Source organism: Solea senegalensis, linkage group LG6, assembly GCF_019176455.1.
Source record: "Solea senegalensis isolate Sse05_10M linkage group LG6, IFAPA_SoseM_1, whole genome shotgun sequence".
In the NCBI taxonomy this organism is placed as follows: domain Eukaryota; kingdom Metazoa; phylum Chordata; class Actinopteri; order Pleuronectiformes; family Soleidae; genus Solea; species Solea senegalensis.
The window spans coordinates 14,006,505-14,025,462 of record NC_058026.1 but is presented as its reverse complement, the minus strand read 5'-3'; the positions used below and the strand labels follow the sequence as shown (position 1 = coordinate 14,025,462).

The following is an 18,958-nucleotide window of genomic DNA, read 5'->3' as shown; positions in this document are numbered from 1 at the left end:
ACACATATACTGTGTGTGTGTGTGTGTGAGTGCATACGTGTGCCTGTTTGGTCGTACGTGTGTTTGTGTGAGCCTTATCACTTCCTACGCAGGCATTTGCTGCACCTCCGACTGAAGTAATTTGCACATAGAAAAAAAAAAAGAAGGAGAAATGTGTGACTATATGCTATTTAATCTACAGTGTGCAGTTAAAGCCACTTTTCAAAAGTGAATATTGGAGTTGACACGTGCTGCGGCTCTCCGCTGCTATTCATTATAGAGATAAGGCCGCCTCACAGGAGGTGGTTAAAGTCTGCAGAAGTAGCCGTGGACTCATGCAAATTAATTTCACCCTGACTTTATGTTCAACCAGCAGTTCATCCTCTCCAGACAGAGTGTGTGACTCCATATGAGTCTTAAAAACGAACATTACCCTCAGCTGCTGAAACAACATGAGTGACTTTGGGGATTCATAGAGCCTACTCATACATTTGAGTGTGTTGAAGGCGAGCTGGTAGGCATGTCTCTGTGTGGTTTTGTCCCTGCTCTGCTCGGGTAGCCGCGTGTCAATTTTCTTCCCATAGTGTAGAAGTTCAAGCATGACCGGCTTCTCCTCACGCAGCTGCTGGAAAATGGCTGATGCCTGCAGATATGCCTGATCTGATAGCGGGGAGGCTGTGGGGGAGAGGAGCGATGGGGAAGAAAAAGAAGGTGAGAGAAATTAGGGGGAAACAACAACAACAGGGAGGAACAATTATAAGTTTCATTGCAGTGAAACCATTGGTTACTGTGCTTTACGATCCAAAATCATATAAAGTTTAAATGCTAGTTTTTAGCTGCAGGGAAAACAAACGTATCCTCAGTAACATGTTTCCAAGTGAGCTGTAACAATGTTGTCTTAAATCCACAGATTAAACTTTTATTTTTCTGCTTTTTTTTAACCTTCTAATGTTATATTTGTATTTCTGATTTAGTGTTATTATATGTTTATTTCTAAATCTGGCAGCAAGTTTTATTCACATTAGCTTAACTTTAGTCTTGTCTGTATCTGGATATGTTGTCTATGCCCTAAATTACCACTTGGGGGACAAACTGAATTTATCTACCCATCCATCTTCTACTGCTTTATCCTCCCCTATAGGGTCAATCACTCCCACTCCCATTTACACCTAAACTCAATTTAGAGCGTTAACTCTGCATGTTTTCTGAGCTGTGGGAGGAAACTGGTGAAAAGCCCCATACATCGATCCATCTTCTACTGCTTTATCCTCCACATGAGGGTCTCAGCTGACATAGGGCGATAGGTGGGGTAGACCCTGGACAGTTCACCAGTCCATCACAGGGACACATAGACAAACAACCATTCACTCTCACATTCACACCTGTGGTGAATTTAGAGTGTCCAATTTACCTAATCCCCATATTGCATGTTTTTTTGGACTGTGGGAGGAAACCGGAGAACCCGGAGAAAACCCACGCACACACATGCAAACTCCATACAGAGGCCCTTGTTCTGACCGGGTCGTGAACCCAGGTCTTCTTGCTGCAAAGGCAAGAGTGCTAACCACTACTAACTAACCATTCATTTTTATTATTTATCCTTTATTTAGCCAGGAAGGTCCCATTGAGATACATTATCTCTTCTTTAGATAGCAGCACAAACAATTACAATTTTCCATATTTTAAAAGTACATATAATCACTGAATTACATTCACTTTGTGGCGACTTATTCAAACTTTAACCACAAACATGTTTCTTCTCCAAGAAGCTGAGAGTTAGGCACAGCAAAGAGTGCTGGGCATACAAAGAAGAATATGTATTGATTAATATTATATTCTAACACATAATAAATGTGTTTTTTGAGTATCAAACTAATGAAAGCAATGCACATTATAGATTCATTTAATTTTGTCCTGAAACATTTTAGTGTCTGCTTTTCCAGAACGCAGCAGTCCTCAGAAACACTAACATAATAAAACATATTGTGCTACTAGATGAAAATAAAAGGCTGATCATTAATAGTATAAAGTTTCAAGGTTTGAACGACGGCTGCTTTGTTTGTCCTTTCATTCTCCTCAGTGACAGATAACTGCAACCTGACTCTGTTCACAGGCAAACATGAGAGCACGGTCTTTCTCTTCACAGTAAAATCAACTGTTTAATGGGAAACCTTTAGTCTCACAATCAGAAAAACATTTTTAATTCATCCTTGACGAATGTTGGAACTTAAGACACCGTTGTATAAACCAGGTCTGAAAACATTAGTCATCAACATGATCAAATGTCCTCAGTGTGTGATTAAAGAGTCAGACATGTGTCTTACCTGGTGAAGGTAACGATGGAAGAAAAGGAGGGAGAGGAAGTAAAAAAGAGACGGGCTCCTCGTTGGCCTGTTCTTCATGATCTTGTTGTGAATCGTCCTCTGTTGAATTCACATCTTCCCTGGAGTCAACTGCAACACATTGACTCTGGGTCGTCATGTTACACAAACAAGCAAGAGAATCAACAAAAACAAAACAACATCTTAGAGAGCGTATGCCATGATGACGGCAACAATCACCACCAAGCCTCTTTCTCTTTCAACATGTATGTAATTCTGTCGAGTGTCTCCACAGACACAAGCACTGTTTGTTTACAGAGTTGAACCCGAGCTTTGCAAATGTAAATAAGATGCATGGCATCAGTCAGGGCTGACATGTGATCAGCCGTCCTTCAGCTTCTGTGAGACAGTGCGGCTCAAGGCCACCGTGGGTGACTGAGCTCCTCCTGGTGCAATTAGGCAGCAGGTCGGATACATGAGCATGAATAAATAACAGGCTGCTGTCCGACCCTGTACAAACGTCCACCTCTCACTGACCTGACACTCTCTCTCCCTCTCGCTCTCACATTTGCACCTCATCCCTCATTGACATAATGCATTGCCGAGCCCCTTACCCTAACCTTAACCATCACAACTAAGTGCCTAACCTTGACCTTAAAAGCAGGTCTTCACCCTGAAAAATCCCTTTGCAGTTGTGCGGCCCAGACAAAATGTCCCCACAAGGTCAAAATGTCCCCATAAAGATAGGTTTTTGCGTACACACACATGTTCTTAAGCCAGTTAATGCCCTACCCTAACGTGAACTTAACCATAACTCAAATCTTAGACCCTAAACTTAACCAGTTCTTCAGAAATAATATAAGACCTTAGTGGTATGAATAACCACTTCACAAACAAAGTTTGCAGGCTGTAGTGTGAGCCAGTGATGTGAGTATATTCTGTGCCATACCTTCATCTGAGGCTTAACGTGCAGAGGTTTTGCAGGGACCACTAGTCTCTAATTAAACTGGATAAATAGTGATGAACACAGTCTGTGTGTAATCGGCTTTAACGGCACTCGTCGATGCTTAAGCACAAAACTGGGATTGACCAGAAATGTGCAACGTATCCAATAAAGCCATGTGAGTGCAAATGGGATAAATTAATGAATATCAAACGGCAGTGATTTAACGAGTGAGGAGCAGTTTCCTGGCGACCACAGAGGAGAAACTTAAAAGTCCACTTTAGAGGAGCAGGGCTGGAATAAAAGGCTACAGCAGCTTAGTGTAATCTGCATAGATGATGACGGGCTCTTTAAAAATGCATAGCAGGTCTTACCTTTGTCATTCAGAACCGTCCTCGTGGGAACAACGCAGCTCATTTTCTCAAAGAAATGCAGCTGGAGCAAGTGTCCACACTTTCCCCCTCTGCTCTGAAGCTGTGTCTGCACTGTGTTATGGCTGTCATTCTGTGTCACAGTGAAATGGAGCCTTTCAAACACTCATCACCTCTTTGTCATGCATGGTTTTGTTCCTGGGCCCTGAGTTTGAAATGCCATGGCAACAATATGATAATGAAGAAGGCCTCTCCTCTCTATGTCACATATACAGTAACATATATATACAGTATAATGCATTCATAAAAAAACAACAACAACTTGAATCATTTATATGTTGCATGGTAGCAACGTATAAATGATTCAACTTCAAATTCAACTTCAACAGATGGTTTTAGATGCTGGACATCTTTTTTGTTTGAGATGGAAAGGATGGAGCTGCTCACCTGCTCTGACAGCTCATTTAAAAATAAATCTCTGTGTGTGTGTGTGTGTATGTATGTGTGTGTGTTTGTGTACATTTTAGTTCTTACATAAAATATCAGCGAATACATGACAGAATATTCATCTTATCTCCACTCACATGAACTGGTTGCAGCGTTATTCACACTGTGCTCTGTGACAGCAGCAAAGCATCTCTGGCAGCAGGTGTGATTGACACTCACTGCCCTCTAGTTACCACTGCAGTGTAGTACAGTGCACCACAGAAAAGTGGTTATAATGGTTATATATGTATATACATATATATATATATGTATATATATATATATGTATATATATATATGTATATATATGTATATATATATATATATATATATATATATATATATATGTATATATATGTATATATATATATATATATATATATGTATATATATATGTATATATATGTATATATATATGCTAGTTTTCTGGTTAGTTTTTATGTTTTGTAAATGCTTAGTTTTAGTTTAGTTTTTATTAGTTTTAGTGCTAATTTGAGGATTTTTTATGGAGTGTTTGCCAGGTGTGACATAGCAAAATTGTAAAAGTTTATTTGGATGGATGAGCAACCTTCCTGAATGAAATATAACAGTCGACAAGATTGGACTGAAGTGCAAAAAGTGCATCATAGTGCTGAGGTTGGCTGCAGTTAGTGTGCAGTTAGCAGACTGAAGACCCACATGAACATAACAACATAAATAATACTAATAATAATAGATAACCCTGATGAGACACATAACATTGTTTGTGAGTCAGGAGTTCAATCTGAGGAAAAACATGAGCAAAATAATAATAATAAAAAACCAATAAAAGACTAGAAGTTTGATTCACTTAGATGAACCAACTCGACCCAATAACGAATGTTATGTTTAACTTGCATAGCTTCATGTCCCACACTGTAAACAAAATCAAATTGAAAACATTTAATTATGAATGAAAATACAAGCTTTAAAACTTTTTAAACTCTAGTTTTTAATGTTATTTTGTTAGTTTTCATTAACTATAATAACCGTGATGGACCCATTTGTCTTTCATTTAAATGATAATGTGACTTCTACTGTATGTTCTTAAGATGGGAATTTGCGTTTTCACACTATAAACCAAATGGGATTGTTTTTTCTTAATATGTAACAAATATAGATCAGATATTTGCTTTATAAAAGACAGCTTTATAGCTAAAAAAAGTGGACAGTGAATGTATTAACCAGTGGACACACTTATTCCTATATTAACAGTTGTCCTTTTTTTAACATGGGGACATAAGAAGCACATTTAAGACACATAATTGGATTTGTAAATATGAAATAAAAGTTTAAATACAAAATACTCCTTTTTGTGTTTTGTATTGGTCTTTAGGAAACCATAAACTACATTTTTAAACTAATGTCTGTAAAGTACCAGCAGAGGGCGACAATTTCCTGCAGTATGGCAGAGTCGTTGGAGCGCAGTCCTATACTTGTCCCACAGTGTTGCCACTCTCTGGTTTCTTTTTCATCTAATGTGTAAAGAATACACATACACAACACAAATAGAGATTCATTCACTCTCTTAAAGGTACAGTGTGTACAATTTAGCATCAATTATTGATGACTAAGAGATGTTGAGTGTGTAAAGCTGACCCAGCTCCCTAAAAAACATAAAAGATTCATTCTGGGGTAATGAAAAACAACAATGTTAAAAAATAATTCCATCTAAATTTTACACACTGGTCCTTTAAGAAACCAGTAGCGTTTAAAAAACAAAAAACAAAGTGCACAAGAACCCATGGACATTGCCAGATTAAGCAGGAAAGTGTTTATCAGTGTGTTTTGAAAATAACAAAAACTTAAACCAGCCAGGCCTCACTTCTCCACGGGTGAGAGTCCAGCTAGAGAGATTATTCAATCCAACACGCGTCATCAATGTTGCTTCACAGCAGTGCTCCACTTGTTCTGCATGTGTGGCATTAGTGTGTGTGTGTGTGTGTGTGTGAGACAGCATATTCAATCGTTGGCCACAGTTGGAGACGGCGGGTCGTGAGGCCATAAGCCGACCTGGAATTTTCTCAATAACGGCCTAATCTTTACAGAAAGCTGTGCTGTGCTGGATGGAACTTCTCTCTCTTTGTTTTTCACTCTTTACTTAATGAATTTGCATGTACACACACACCTCCTCACCATGGTATTTTCCACTTTGTCCACACTCTGCAGAGATCAGAGAAAGTCACACTTAATATAAATGACCCTCAAGTCTCAAGTCTTTCTTGCAAGAACCATGCAAGTTCCAAGTCGAGTCGTACGGAAGACGATTCGTCCCGTGACTCGAGTCTATTTGAGTTACGCTGAGTCGATCGACTGTGAGGACACCGTGATTCACCCACACAGTATTTGGTTGTTGAACATCTACTTTCCCAACTGTGGGCATGAATAAAACATCCGTCACTCTGCTGAGGCGGCTTTTTTAGTGAGGTTAGGTTGATGCTGAGTGTCTGAGAAGCATTTCTTTAAGGACGAGGTTAATCATAAATTCAGGGTTTGACTGGATACATGACGGTGGTGGAGTTATTTATTGTCCCATGAGTCTCTGCAGTTATTAGACTTTTTTTGTTCTATGTGAAAACTGTGTATTTAGATGTATGTGAATGTCACAGTGGTTGTTTTCCTGATATTGATTGATACATTATGGTCTTTATAAATGCCAGTGCAGTTGCTTTGAAGTTATTGCAGGTAGTCCTCAGCCTTTACATTTATCGTTTAAAACATATTCTATTCACTTCAGCCAGAAGTCTAAATTGAAAAATATTAAAATATGTACAATAAAATGTCATGCCTCATTTTTAATGATAAATGTTTATATATAAGACTAAGATGATATTAAGATCATAATTATTAGACGTCATTCAGCTGTAGGTTAAACAAAATATTGAAATGCGAATACAGGTGTGCTGCTCACTGTGTGTTGTTTACTATAATTCCTTTATTCACACCTCCAAAAACATGTAGGTATTTCTATGTTACCTTATTATTACCCGTTTTATGAAAAGGTATATTTGTATCATGTCAAAGAGAAGTTTCTTTCATGACACAAATAAAGATTGTATGATTGTGAGGTAGAGATTTGCATAATGTTTAGGCATCTTAAATGCCTAAACGCCCAGATGATACACATCAAAGATATGTGGACTGTAGTGTTTGCATAACTTTAGGAACATAATGTTGAGAGAAAGATTTAGTGGAGCTCATCAGACTGGATTTTTCCATTACACAGTTTCAGCATGACTGGATTAAAATGTGACGTCCACAGACTGCCGGCCCCGGATCGGTCAGAGAGTCACTGGAAGAGTCATGACAAGAACTGTAGACCAGTTAAAAAGACATGCGTTAATCTCCAACATATAGCAAGGAAATGTCAAGAATCTCGACATTTAACAGAGGAGTCTGGTGTATTTAGCGACAGCGCTGCTGAAAGCGGTGATCACGAGTGGCGAGCCGCATCACAAACCCTTCCCCTGAGTCTGTGCTCGGGTCATGCAGGATAGTACTGAACGATTGTGTGAACACATCTTCTTTAATGAACTAAGTCTGAATCATTGTACTGAATCATTAGACACAGTTGTTTTCAGTGTACACAGAACTGTATATTGGAAAAGCACCATTTGTATGTCACTGTCATGCGTCTGAAGTATCACTTTGGACTGTTTTCCTGGGAATCTTTGCTCCGTGTGTCTCAGGTCTCTCCCTCTATTGTGTGTCTTTCACTGTGGGCAGAGTTTGCTTTTGTTTACACCTTGTGAAAGTGCAGCATGTGCATATCTGCAAGTCTCTGTACAAAAGGTTCACGAAGCTGTGACTGAAGGATAATTACAGATTATTACAATTTAGGCCTCACTTAGTTTGACCCATTGATTCTGTAATTATTAAGAGAATATTTCAGTGTTTGTCCGTGTGCTGAGAGACAGACGAGAAACGGATACTGAAACATTGTAGTTGAAAGATATACAGTCCTTAACAAATTTGTTAGACCATCGCCCAATGTAAGGTTTATGCCACAGCTGCCCCTAAATAAACAGCATTTGTCATTTTTTATATTTCTGTAATGCTTAATACAGCAGTATGTACAAGCTCTTTAACCAAAATAATTTTTTTTATGCTAAAATATATTTATTATTGTTATCGTTTTAAAAAAATAAATTTAAAATAGTAATAAGCACGTTATTATGTCTTGATTGAATTGTCAAATTTTAGTTATTTACTTTCATTCCTGAACAGACAAACTTGTTTTAGTGCTTGAATCTTATGCTTGATTCACTTCTGCCCAGTGAGCCGGCTCACATTTGGGTATCAAAAGATGTTATTTATTATTTAAAAAAATAACAATAACAGTTTTAAACAAGTTTTTGAAATATTATATTGCATATTTTTATGCACTTTATATACTATTTCTGCATTGCAAAGTCTAAAAATAATGAGATTAATTTTGTAGGTTGTGTAAATTGTGTAAAAAGGTCACTAATTGATCACAACTATGCATAACTATACATGCTGTATGTGTACATGCTAGATATTTTTGGCCATAATATCTTTAACTGTGTAATTATTTGAACATTCTCATTTATTTACTGGACAGAAAAAAGCACCAGTGTGAGTGTAAGGGTTACAGTCAACAGGTGACGCTTCAAGGAAACGACTGACTGATGTATCCACCCTGTAAAACTGCAACTTTATTTACATATTTAGATTCTCGTAGTTGTATTTTTAAACAATGATGTCACTGGGTTTTTGTGGTTCATTATTTGTTTTCCTATTTGAAAGTAAGTTGCTGTTTTCTTGACTCAAATCTCTACATTCCAAACCGTGTCTCTTCATTGTTGACATTGCTGAGGTGTGCGCACAGGAACTCCAATCACCATAAAATATGGTACAGACGTGACTCTTCTGTTAAATAAAACAAATCCTTGTCTCTACATTTAAAATCACATTATAGTTTGCGATCCCTCCCTACATTGTTCCATGACTCAACATTCAATTTTAACATGACAAAATGAAATATGAAAATATGCTACACAATTACATGTATTTCAATGATTTTTTTGCATTTTTGGAGAAAGCTGAACGATAATGTTTGTGCACCAAAGTCAAAAACGCTGAATAGAGAAATCTTTAATATTTAAGAATATTAAAGTCTTTTTTCAAGGTTTTGTGGTTCAAAGAAGCTCTGAAATAAGACCTCACGCTGTTACTGCCTGTTTATTATTAAACCGCTGTCAGGGACTAAACACGAAGGTAACAAACTTAGATAAGTGTTATACTGTCAATAATACAGATGGCTTTCAGACGCCTGCACTGCATTGACATGCAACAAAACAAGATAATAGCAGACTCAGTTTTCACTGGGATGGATTTGCCAATCTGAACAAGTCGGTGCAAGTGGATCTTTAAAGTGTAAACAAATGACTGAAAACACTGGCAGCAGATAAAGAGCGTTTCAGAAAACATTGGCTGCAAAAATAATGAGTAAACTATAATGTGTTTTAATTAGCTATAGCACGTTAGCACGTTTGCTTGTGATGTATTATAATTATGTGCATCTTGCACATAATTCAAACTCTGATGACAAAACCCCAACAAACTAGCTAAGCTTTTTTTCCAATTATACAGAGTATTTTGTCTGATAAGGAAAAAACAACAACATTTGCAGTCAATATCATATAGTGCACCCACATAAAGTCAATTCAATTATACCTGTGCTTCTGTGTCTGCACATGTTATTCAAGGCTTGTGGGATCTGTAAAATAAAGCATTAAAGACAAATAGGTTGAGCAACACATCCAACGGCCCCGGCCTCCTCCCTACCAGAGTTCAGCTGCTGTGTTGAAACAGTATTTCTCTGTGTGAGCATGTCTGACTCAATATCAGTTTCCTACACACACACACACACACACACGACACTCCAATGAGTCCCATTCATTTGGACAGCCTAAACTAAGCACAAAGCCTTGTCCCTATCCTTAACCATAACAGGTTAATATCCAACCCTATGTTTAAATTAATCACAATTTAAAACATAATCCTAACTTTAACCAGAAATGAGGTTCAGCCTCATTAGGTCCAGTAGGCCTCCATGAGGACTACTGTTTGTGCCAAAATAGGTCCGAAAGACACACTCATGTTTGCGCTTCATTCGTTAGTGAGGACCCTCATAGACATAATGCATTCCCAAGCCCCTTATACCCTCACAACTGCCTGACCCTAACCTTTACCCTTACCCCTAAAACCAGGTCTTAACCCCCAAAAAGCCTTTTAAAGATGTGAGGACCAGAACAAAAATGTCCTCACTCTTTACGGTTCATATGATTTTTGGTCCTCACAAAGCAACAAATACGAGAATACACATACTTGCAAAGAGACCTACTGCATGTGTGTGTGTGTGTGTGTGTGGACTTTATCTGAATGTATGCAAGCATATGTTTTTCTATCTCAGTGGGGACCAAAAAAAACAAAAACAACGTACAAACCTATCTTTGTGGGGACATTTGTCTGGTCCCCATGAGGTTAAAGGACTTTTTCAGGCTTAAGACCTGGTTTTAGGGTTATGGTTAGGCATTATTTTGTGATGGTTAAGGCTAGGGTAAGGGCCGGTAGAATGCATTATGTCTATGAGTGTCCTCACTACGAATGCTGTGCAAACATGTGTGTGTGTGTCTGTCTGTTACTCTAAACAGAAATCCAGCTTCCTCACTTCTCTCTTCTGTTCTCACTTTGTCAGTTGACGGACTACAGTAGTTACTTTTCAGCACAGCTCTCTCTCTCTCTCTCTCTCTTCTCACTCTTTTGTTCAATGTCTCCATGACAACTGGGTGCCTCGAAGACGATGCACTCGCCACCACGCACCTGACATCAGGAAGAAGGAAGTACCTGGCCCCGCCCCCACCAAATGTGTGGAATTTAGTTAAGCAACACACATGCACGCACACACGCAGAGTGTGGAGCGAGGGGTTAATTGTGGTGACCCGGTGTGTTGAAACTTTACATCCATGTTTTTAAACGCGTGATGTTGTTCAAAGACAGAGAGAAAGGAGAGTGGGTGTGGTGGGAAAGAGGCGGAAATATGAAGGTGGAGAATAAGAAACACCAGTCGAGCCAGTATTAATTATCTCCACTGTTTTACTTTCAGTTCAGGCTGACAGCGGGCGCCTGCTTAACAGAAGTGAGAAAATGTTTATATTAGACATTTCAAGTTTCACTTTTCCACACCACTGTAGCTGCGTCCACGCATGTCAAACTTCACGCTGACAGTCAAACACAAGAAACGTGAGAAGGCCTGGGTAAGTTGTTATTACTGTAAGATGTTATTACGGAGGGATCTACGCACGCACGTCACTGTAGCATGAAGAGAGCGTGTCATCATGACCTCAGGTGTGTGTGTGTGTGGTGGGGTGGGGGGTTTGTATTTGTGAATGAGGATCATCAATAATGACCATGTGGTGGATGTGGGATCATGTGGTGTGGGGTTTCGGGATAGGTGTGAGGGAAACTCCTTCAGAGGAATGTTGCTCAGGCTGCTATGATTCAGGTCTGGCTGTGCACGCACGCACACGCACACACACTCACGTGCACACACACACACACACACACACACAAAAGCCAGGATCACAAGAGGATAGCATTTCCCATCCGGACTGATAGGCAGGAGGGAGGTAAAGAGGTGTGCTAGGAGTTTGAGCAGTCAGATTCTGGTTTGGTGAGTTTCAGATAGAGAGAGAGAGAGAGAGAGAGAGAGAGAGAGAGAGAGAGAGCAGTGTGTGTACACCATACACAGATCAAGTCAGTGTGTGTCTGAGTGTGAGAGAGACAGAGGTGGGGAGAGGGAGGAACACAGAGAGAGAGAGAGACTGAAGAGAAAAGGGGACAAGAGATGAGACGAGATGGAAGAGAAGAATAAACACCTGAACACAAGTTAAACGTTTTGGAGGGTTTAGGTGACGCACAGTGGAGATCCACCACCACCACCACCACCACCACCATCATCATCATCATCATCATCAGCAGCAGCAGCAGCAGCAGTGCCGTCATTGAACATCATGCTACTGTGACTTGAGAAGAGGCATCAGCTGTGGTGTGCTGTAAGGAAGACAGTTTTTTTTCTCTTTTTTGTGTGTTCTGTCTGGATAAAGAGGGTTTATTTTCTCTGTTGTGTTTCCTGGGATTGTTAGTGTGTCTGTGTGTCTTTTCAGAACTTTTTCTCTTTTCCTCTTTCCTCCTTTGCCTCTCTCCCCCTCTTCGGTTCTGAGGAATGTGGAGCTTATGTCAGTGAGAGTCAGGTACCGACTCACTAATTACCACGTCTCTCCCTCCCTCCCCTCTCTCTCTCTCTCTCTCTCTTTCTAGCCCTTGCCTTCAACGCTGCCACCTTCTGCTCTCTTCTCCACTTCAAGACCTTGTACCCCCCACACTCACTCACCCCTCCTCTTGTCTCCTGCTGTTGCGTCTACAAGCGCTGTCGTGGCTGTAGCTGTAGAGGAGAGGACAAACAGAGAGGATCTGAGTCAGAATCCAAAAAAATGCAGAAAGAAGAACAGAAAGTCTGACTTGTCCTCTCTGTCTCTCTGTCTCAGCGTCTGCCCCCCCGTGAGTGTGAGTGAGTGTGAGTGTGTGTGTGTTCTGTGTTGGTTATAGACGTGTGTGAGTTCTCTTCTGACTCTGCTTTGGGGGACCTGTCATTGAAGAAAGGAGGCACGCTGACAGCCAACGAGAGGCCTGAGAGAACCTGAGAGAACCTGAGAGAACCTGAGAGAACCTGAGAGAACCTGAGAGACGCACGGCAAAGGCGGAGAGGAAGACAGAGGAAGGGAAGATGAGAAAGTGATCAGCTGGATTGTTGCTTTTGAACAGTGGCAGAAGAAACTACGACGACTACACGTCCCCCAAAATTCCACAGGTGGGCTTGAGACTTTGTCATGTGTCTCTGGTGCTGTCCTTTCTGTCCATGTCTCATGTGTCTCTGGTTCTGTCCTTTCTGTCCGTGTCTCCACTTTCCTCTTAATGTCAAAGGATAGTTTAGAGAGAAAACACACACTCACACACACATGCACACACACAGTGGGTATCTGGAAGGACATTTCTTCAGCTGGTCCAATGTTCCCTCTGACCCAGCTGACTGCTGTAACCTTCACTACAAGGTTGTGGGACGAGGACTCAGTGTTTATTTTTTTGTGTGAGGATGTGTATGTGTAATCAGTTGCTGTCTTGTCTATTCATCTTGTGTGTGCATGTGTGTGTGTGTGTGTGTGTCTCAGAAACTGGTTGAGCAGGGTGCCAGTTAGCCATGGGCGTCCTGTTTTTGTACAAACGAGATTTCGTTTAGTGAGCTTTACACTCCAGGCGAAATGCGTGGATGCACGTGCCTGTTCATATACTTGTGAGCAATTTTGGTTTGTGTGTCAGAGTGCAAGGGTTCACATCAGCGTCGGCGCGTGGCAGGTGTCTCTCTGACAAATCTGCAAAATTTATATTTACAATTTAAAAGTCATGTCCTTTTGGGGACCATCTCTTCACATGAAAAACCTTTTAGAATCTTGTCGAAGACAATAAATGAACCAAACCACATTATAGAATGAAATAATACATTTTGGGTCTTAATTTTAGTAGCTATTAGAGGATATATAATTTGCAGTTGTTGTAATGTGGGATAAAACTTTTAGTTTCACACTTACTGTTTCCTGATAATCACGTGTGGAGATAGAAGGAAGAGAGGAGTGTAGTTGTGCGTGCGTGTGTGTGTGCCGGCGTGCGTGTCGGCATGCGTGTGTACTGGTCTTACCTGATGAAGTGACGACAAACTTCCAACTGCTTTCTCCAGAAACCTAAAAAAAAAACACACAGGTTAAATTGTTAGAATTTGGTCGTTGCTCTAACAAACTTTCATTTCTGCCTGTGTGTGTGTTTGTGTGTGTGTGGGTTCAGTTCTTCACTGTACCAAGTCAAACCATTTTTCAGATACTTATCTCTCTCAAACCGTTCCAGTATCACATTCCCCTGCTTGCAAGAAAAGGGACAGGCAGTCATCTCAGAAAGGCATTCATATTTTGAGTTTTTTTTTTCCTCAAGCATGACTTTAGTGGTATCATGTTTGAGCCAGCTCTAGTTCCAGGAAGACATGACAATGTTTGACAAGCACATCAGCAACAGGAAGCAAGGAGGCAGTTACAGGAAAACAGCCTCTTTAATAACTGAGTCACTTAGTAAAACTGATGGAAGCTGATGTGAAACTTATGGATCATATGCATTACAAACACACACACACACACACACACACGGTATGGTAGTGTCACCTGACTGTCACATGACCATGCCATGCTCACGATGGGGAAGCACAGATTGAGAGTGTGTGTGTGTGTGTGTGTGTGTGTGTGAAAGAGAGAGAGATAAAGCCATAAGCCTAAACCACCAACACTGAGGCAGATATGTAAAGCCACTGAGTAAAGTGTCTAATGCAGCGGAGGGAGAGGGAGAAAGAGGGGGAGAGAGAGAGAAAGAACCTGTTTGCACTATTGTGGTGTTTATGAAACACCTGTAACAAGATCTGATCACCCTCTCTCTCTCTCCCTCTCTCTCCTCTTTCTGTTTGTCTCTCACACACACACACACACACAGACACCGCACACATACCTGGAAAGCACAATGGCCACATTCTTCTCCTCCATCGTCCACTTGCACCTCCCTCCTCAGCTCCCCTCTGATCAGACCAAACACTGAGCAGCAGTAGGGAAGTTGAAACAGGTTGCACTTGCAGGTAGAAAAAAAAAAAGAATGTTGTTAACATGGTCAGTATTGGTGAGAAAGAGTTAGGATCAAAATGTGTATTTGTCCCAAGGCGAGTAAATCAAAGGCACAGTCACTGAGAGATCATAATAACAATAATTCAAGTTTACTGCTTTCAAAATGGGAACAGCTTTTTCCTGCATTTTTGTTTTGTGCCAGTCACTAAAAGGTTAGATTTAGTTTGCTGTGTTGACAAGAAGACGCTGATAAACGAACTTTCATGGTATTTGGCTGGACTGCACATTCAAACTGCTTAATATTAAGAAATAATCACACTCAGACTCATGAAATCATATTGTTTGAAAGTCACAGTGTAGTCACCATGCCATCAGTTTTCTGTTGACCATGTTGAAATCTTTATTAGCACCACAGTGAAGTAGGGGCCAAATAATATGATGTTGAATCCACAACACCCTAGACAGCAGCAGAAATGCTTTAATGCAATTTATTTGCATCAGAAATGGTTTCTGAAAGCTATGGAAAGAAAAGTCTGATCATCCATCCAACGCTTTATCCTCCACATGAGGGTCACAGGAGCTGGTGGAGCCAATCACAGCTGACACAGGGCGAAAGGCGAGGTACATCCTGGACAGGTCGCCAGTCCATCACAGGACAAACAAACACCCATTCACCATTCACACCTACGGGCAATTTATCATGTCCAGTTGACCTCAGAGTCTCTTTTAGACTGTGGGGAGAACATGCAGAAAGATGAGTCGTCAATCTGGGTTTTTTACTGCAAGGCAACACTAAAACAAGTTATGTTGACCGTGTTCCTCAAACACTAGTCAAATACGTTTGTTGTTTAAACCTCATCATGTGAAAACCAGACACAGATTATTGATTATCCACAGGGACGGGGACAAAATCTGAGTAAATAATCTGTTAGCAGTGAGCTGACTTCCACCACAGAATGGATGAGGAGGAGGAGGAGAATGAGGAGGAGGAGCCAATACATTCCACCAGGCCTAATACTGCAGAACTAAATGGAGAAAGAATCTTTTTTTTTTTTCATTCTATAGATGGAGAGAGCCAGCTGAGATGAGATATTGTGCGACTGTCTTTCTTTCTTTTTTTTGAGAATGTGGCAGGAGTGAGTGTAAACAGGTGACATCCACTCACTGTGAAGGCTGGATCAACACTCCTCCTCCTCCTCTGACTTTCCCTTCGTACTCCCCCTCCTTCTGCCGGTCAAACTTTGACATCTGCGTAACCCCTCCACCCCCCCATGTGGTGACACCGCTGAACCCTCCATCCTCCCCTCCTTCCCTCCTCTGTCCTGCAGCCTGCTCGGACTCTAATGCTGTTATTATGCCTCATTTCACTGCCAGTTTCTCCCCCGTCTCTTGACTCCTTTTGCCTATTTTAATTGCCTTTTTTAAGGTTAGTTTGAGTGAGGACGTGGGTATATTAAAGGACATGCCAAAATATAGATATATACAGTAGACGGACAGATGGATTTCATTTTGATTTCAAATTCAATACTTACTTAAAAAGTGGACACACACACATTTCCTGGACGCTTACTCTAACCTTAACCATAACGATTACTGGCCTAACCCTAAAAATAAACCAGAGCCTTAACCTAACCCTGACTAATACAACGTGTCTTCACCTTGAAATGTAATCATTTATGTTATGGTGCTTTGCTTGCTTCTTTGGCCCTTATGAGGAGGATAATGCCACAGTGCAGATTTAGGTCCCCACAACATGAGAAATACCTGGAACATACAGACACTTACTTTCACTAAGCCTCTGATTTGCATATTCTGTACCAGACACCTCTCTACATACCTGTTGTCACACATAATGAGCTAGTTATATGTATGTGTGTGTATACATATATACTTGTACTTGTTACTTCCTTTTCCTAATGAATTGAGGGCATTGCAGAGTCCTAAGAAGTATAGCTATGCAAACCTGTGTGTGTGTGAGTGTACGTGTCCCATGCCTACCAGTGCCATTTTGTGAATGGGTTTAGTTCAGTCTCGGCTGATGGAACATTCCATTCTGGCAACAAGGAGGGGATGAGGGTCACGGTGGTCGTAGGCAAGGTGTGTGTGTGTGTGTGTGTGTGTGTGTGTACTTGTGTCTGTGTGTGTGTGTGCACTTGTGTCTGTGTGTGTGTGTGTGTGACTTGTGTCTGTGTGTGTATGGGTTGGATGTTATCATGAGCCCGTGTAGAACTTTGTGTCCTCCCATTAGTCACTGCTTCACAATACAACACAACACAACACAGCTAACCAGAATCAAATCACCCACTGCATACACACACACACACACACACACACTGCACCTCGCTCTCTCATCATAGACCCTGCTGTGTCAGTGTGCGATGTGCGTGACACCATTTATCTGACTGGATGTTGTGAGTTTAGGGTGTTGTAGTTGGCTGACACTGAATTCCACCATCTCACCTGTTACATTCCCGTCTTATTTTCATGATCTCGCTGTCACTCCGTGTGTGTGTGTGTGTGTGTGTGTGTGTACGTGCCTACTAGTGCCAGTGTGTCTGTGTGTGTGTACTCTTGAGAGCAAGAAAACAATTATTCCCTATAATTTTTCCCTATAGCAAGGGCTGGTAAAAATGGCATGTTTAAAAGTTGGCAGTGCATGAAAGATTCTGTACATTTTGAACATATCTAAGCCAGCCATTAAAAGGGACCTGTGTTTTTTTTTTTTATGTGCATACTTAAAATGACAGAAATTGTTTGCTGAGTAATCATCTCACAAGATCAGCACAGACAGGATCTGATAGAAGCTCTGTCTGGACACAGTCCAAACACTCATGGTTATATTTAATGATGAATCAATCATACAATCGCTTTTAAGCCTATGTCGTAAGTTGGATAATTAGCATTTGTATAACTGTGGTGGATTAAAGGGATGATTCAGGGTTTGGAAGTGTGGGTCTGTGAGGGACTGACACATTGTTTGCACTGACTTTTCCAAGCCTAAAGCAAGACTTTTTTTCTGCCACTGGACAAACTCTAGACCTGCTTAAATCTATAATATCATGAGATTATATTTGCTTTTTCCTGTAACAACTGGAAACTGAAGTACATAAAGTCTCTGACAGCAGCATTCTTAGATAAAAACCTGTGTATTTAGCTCATGGGGGCACAGGAGCTGCTGAAAAAGCAGATCTATAGGAGAACCTCTTTTCCAGGAATGGGTAACTGAATTTGGTAAAGTAGCGGCAGGACAGGACAGAAAACTATCTCTTGTAATGGGTCATGTACCTTGATCTATATATGCACCAGTGTGGAGGCACTTGTTTGTTTGTCGTGAATATGGACGTGATGGATAAGGGATTTTCAGTTACAATTTCACTCTTATTTGATCATTTTATCTTGTGTTTATTTGGCATAACCTATAATAATAATTATGATCATTATATTCTTCTTCAGTAGTTTTAACATTTACCATGTCATATCACGTCTTTTTCTGTCTGTGTTTGGGCTGTAAGATATAATATATATATATACGAAGGATGACCCCTCTTTGTTAAGGAAGGGTTGTTTGAATTGATTGTAATTTTTTTGATTTGTACATTATGTATATATTAAAAAAGATTCTTTAGAGGTCTTTAGGAGGTGTAAATCTTATTAGGTGAAAGCTCCAGCCACCCCATGGCCCTCATGTGGAGGATAAAGCTGTAGTAAATGAGTGAATGCACCTTCAGTCATGTGATCACATCTCTGTAGCCTCAATTTTATTTACAAACAACGCTGGAAATGTGAAGAAGTAAAAAAAAGGAGTTTTAGACAGATGTTCACAAAATCACCTCATCACATCTACTCAGACGTCTATTATTTTATCTACATGCTGCTTACACACTATCACATGACCGTCTCTGGGGGAGCGGAGAGGAGAGGAGAGGAGCGGAGAGTCATACATGTTGACGTTGCAGTGGTTACTGGTCAGCGACCAGAAAATAGCTGGCTATTATCTGGCTGTAATCTGTGGTCATAACTCATGAGGGTGACTCTGTTTTCTGGTTGTACCGTGTTTTTATAAAGACTCGCTGCCCCCTCAAAATCTTTTCTTCATGCTCCCCC

At 40.5% G+C, this 18,958-nt stretch overlaps 2 protein-coding genes across 5 annotated transcripts in view; one reads left to right on the top strand and one right to left on the bottom strand.

The window, feature by feature from the left end:
• LOC122770444 (putative methyltransferase NSUN7) overlaps positions 1-18,958 on the bottom strand; it is a 29,714-nt gene that overhangs the window by 8,794 nt on the left and 1,962 nt on the right. For all 3 annotated transcript variants that reach the window (XM_044027299.1, XM_044027297.1, XM_044027298.1), the window contains exons 2-6: positions 14,745-14,861; positions 13,897-13,939; positions 3,618-3,747; positions 2,304-2,432; positions 469-654 (exon numbers count right to left, since the gene is read on the bottom strand). In XM_044027299.1, coding sequence (XP_043883234.1) covers positions 469-654; positions 2,304-2,432; positions 3,618-3,747; positions 13,897-13,939; positions 14,745-14,779 — 523 coding nt within the window. In that variant the 5' untranslated portion in view covers positions 14,780-14,861. The remainder of the gene's footprint in view (positions 1-468; positions 655-2,303; positions 2,433-3,617; positions 3,748-13,896; positions 13,940-14,744; positions 14,862-18,958) is intronic.
• rbm47 (RNA binding motif protein 47) overlaps positions 11,963-18,958 on the top strand; it is a 30,039-nt gene continuing 23,043 nt past the window's right edge. The window contains exons 1-2 of one of the 2 annotated variants that reach the window (XM_044027302.1): positions 11,963-12,199; positions 12,807-13,014. The gene's annotated coding sequence lies outside the window, so the exon portion shown is untranslated. Of the gene's footprint in view, positions 12,200-12,802; positions 13,015-18,958 lie in introns of both variants that reach the window. The other variant, XM_044027301.1, reaches the window with a different exon arrangement.